The 2,296-nt window shown below is 38.8% G+C and overlaps 2 protein-coding genes across 2 annotated transcripts in view; one reads left to right on the top strand and one right to left on the bottom strand.

The window, feature by feature from the left end:
* COCSADRAFT_75808 (uncharacterized protein) overlaps positions 1 to 1,783 on the bottom strand; it is a gene marked incomplete at both ends in the record, with an annotated part of 29,683 nt that extends 27,900 nt beyond the window's left edge. Inside the window, one exon of the mRNA XM_007696598.1 lies at positions 1,723 to 1,783. Coding sequence (XP_007694788.1) covers positions 1,723 to 1,783 — 61 coding nt within the window. The remainder of the gene's footprint in view (positions 1 to 1,722) is intronic.
* Positions 1,784 to 1,924: 141 nt separating this feature from the next.
* COCSADRAFT_75743 (uncharacterized protein) lies at positions 1,925 to 2,209 on the top strand (the record flags this gene model as incomplete). Its single annotated transcript, XM_007696597.1, has 1 exon — positions 1,925 to 2,209. A coding segment is annotated over one exon (285 nt), but the record flags the coding sequence as incomplete, so codon positions are not given.
* Positions 2,210 to 2,296: the final 87 nt, after the last annotated feature.

Here is a 2,296-nt window from a genome sequence, read left to right as displayed (position 1 = left end):
ATACTGATCCGAGTAGTCTTGCCTGCGCCGTTACAAGTATCGTCTACCTATGCACGAAGTAAGGTCCGACCCTACTCTAACCTCATCTTAGGCTTTCTTAAGTATACCCAGGCCTATCTCTAAGACACTAGTGTTAGAGATATAAGCTAATCAGCTAATCTCTGACATAATCCGGGTGCTCGGCACTATACTCGGATTCTTCAGTCAACCAATCCCTATACAATTCATCTATCTATTACGTCTATAGCTACGTAATCTACTACTAGATAGATTCTTCTAGAATCTAGTACAGCAAATATATATAGTAGTAGAATAGCTAGTAGATAGAAACCAGAGCAGATTACAAGAACAGATCAGACTACTAGATCAGATCAATCCAATCCTTATCTCTCTCCCCTAGCATTTCTCTCTTTTCATCCTAGAACCTATCGATTCGCTACCTCTGAGTCTATCGCTAGACAAGTAGACTACTATACCTCTAAGCTAGCTATAGAACAAGTAGCACCCTCCTTATTTCAACAGTTCTATTTAGAGGTTGTCTAATTTTCTATATAGTCGTTTAGTTTTTAGGTTTTATCTTAATAGAAAAACTTTATCCCCTTTCTTAAAGGTTAGTCTCTTAATCTTTTACTTATTTACTACTTTAGATATTATAAGATTTTACTAAGCTATATTCTTACTTAATTCTTTATATAATTCTTATATAAGGTTTGCCTTATTATCTACCTCTACTATAATACTTTTAATATTCTTTAGATCTTAGTAAGTGGTTGGCTTATATCCGTAGTTCGCGTAGTATAGCGAATACTTTATCGTTACTAATTTTATAATATTATAGGCTAATTATACTATTAGTAGTAACTCTATCTAGTTATTCTATAATTTATTAGCGTATATCTGTAAGTACTGTTCTAATATCTAGTTTATACGTTCTATCTAGCCGTCTGTTTCTAGGTAAAAGCTTATTAAAAGCTTCTTTTTAATACCTAACTTTACTAGGAATGTGCTCTAGTATTTAGACGTAAATAGTTTATTACGATTAGTAATAAACTCTTTAGATATTCTATACTCTAATACTAGTACTTTAGTAACTTCGTACGCGTATTTATTTACTATAATAGTCTCTTCTATAGATATAAACTTTACTATCTTAGTTAATTAATCTACGATTACTAGAATAGTATTATAAAATTAAGCTAATTCTAGTTCTAATAATTTCGGGAGCTTTACTATAAAGTTTATTATTACGCGTATTTATAGTTTAGATAGTAGCTATAAGGGTTATAATAGGCTATAGAGCTTATATGTTACAAGTAACAAGAAGAATTCTCTCCTTGACAAGTGACGAGATGGCTGAAGGCCTATGGACGTCCACGCCAGAAGGTAATGATCATCGCGGGGCGAGGATCACGTGATTGACATCACGCCAAGACGACCGTCAGACGCTAGTATGTGATGGCAGCAATCCTTTGATAGCAGCCATCAGGACATCAGGCCAAGCAACGGAAAAGTCGTGATGGCAGTGATGGCAGGACTAGAAGCAATGAGGATATAAGGATGGATGGATTTCATTATTACTCTCGTTGTGGTTAACTTAAATTGTACTTTCTTACTAGTATCCTTACTTAACAAGATTGTCACAAGTTAGTCTATCAAATAGATTAGTCTTGTCAAACCCTCCTTAAGCACGCCAACTCCACTGCATCGCCAGACAAGCCTCACGGAACACTAACGTAATACTCACCTGCCTTAGTGCGGACCAGGATAGAGAAGTATAGACCCTTACCCCGTGTAACACTTTGACCACCCACGGATCCAGTGGAAGGAGGATTAACCAACAGCGTCCGAATAAGATTGAACCATGTCAGGAAATTCAAGCGAATACGTTAACATCCCAGGCCCGGCGCCTGAGGGAGATGTCAACATGACTGGTAGTACCCAAGGGGGAAATAACGAGCCGGCGGCAGGGAGCCCCGAGTACGAACTCGTCAATCTTAGACGCGAGAGCCAAGCCCAAGCAAGGCAGATGGCTGAGTTGCAGAATACGATTAACCAACTCATGGGCCAACTAATGGCCACCCCGAACGAGAAACCACTCAAGAAGCCAAAAATGGCAACCCCAGAAAAGTACGATGGAAGTCGCACCGAGTTGCGGACATTCCTTACCAACATCGACTTATACTGCGAATTCAACGAAGTACCCAACGACCAGGAAAAGATCCTCATGGCCAGCACCCACATGAAAGGACGAGCGTCAAGCTGGATGCAGCCATACGTGGAGGACTATCTATCAAAT

Source organism: Bipolaris sorokiniana (genome assembly GCF_000338995.1).
Source record: "Bipolaris sorokiniana ND90Pr unplaced genomic scaffold COCSAscaffold_1, whole genome shotgun sequence".
Taxonomy (NCBI): Eukaryota; Fungi; Ascomycota; class Dothideomycetes; order Pleosporales; family Pleosporaceae; genus Bipolaris; species Bipolaris sorokiniana.
Note: the sequence above shows the minus strand (reverse complement) of the source record. Positions and strands in the feature narration are given on the sequence as shown.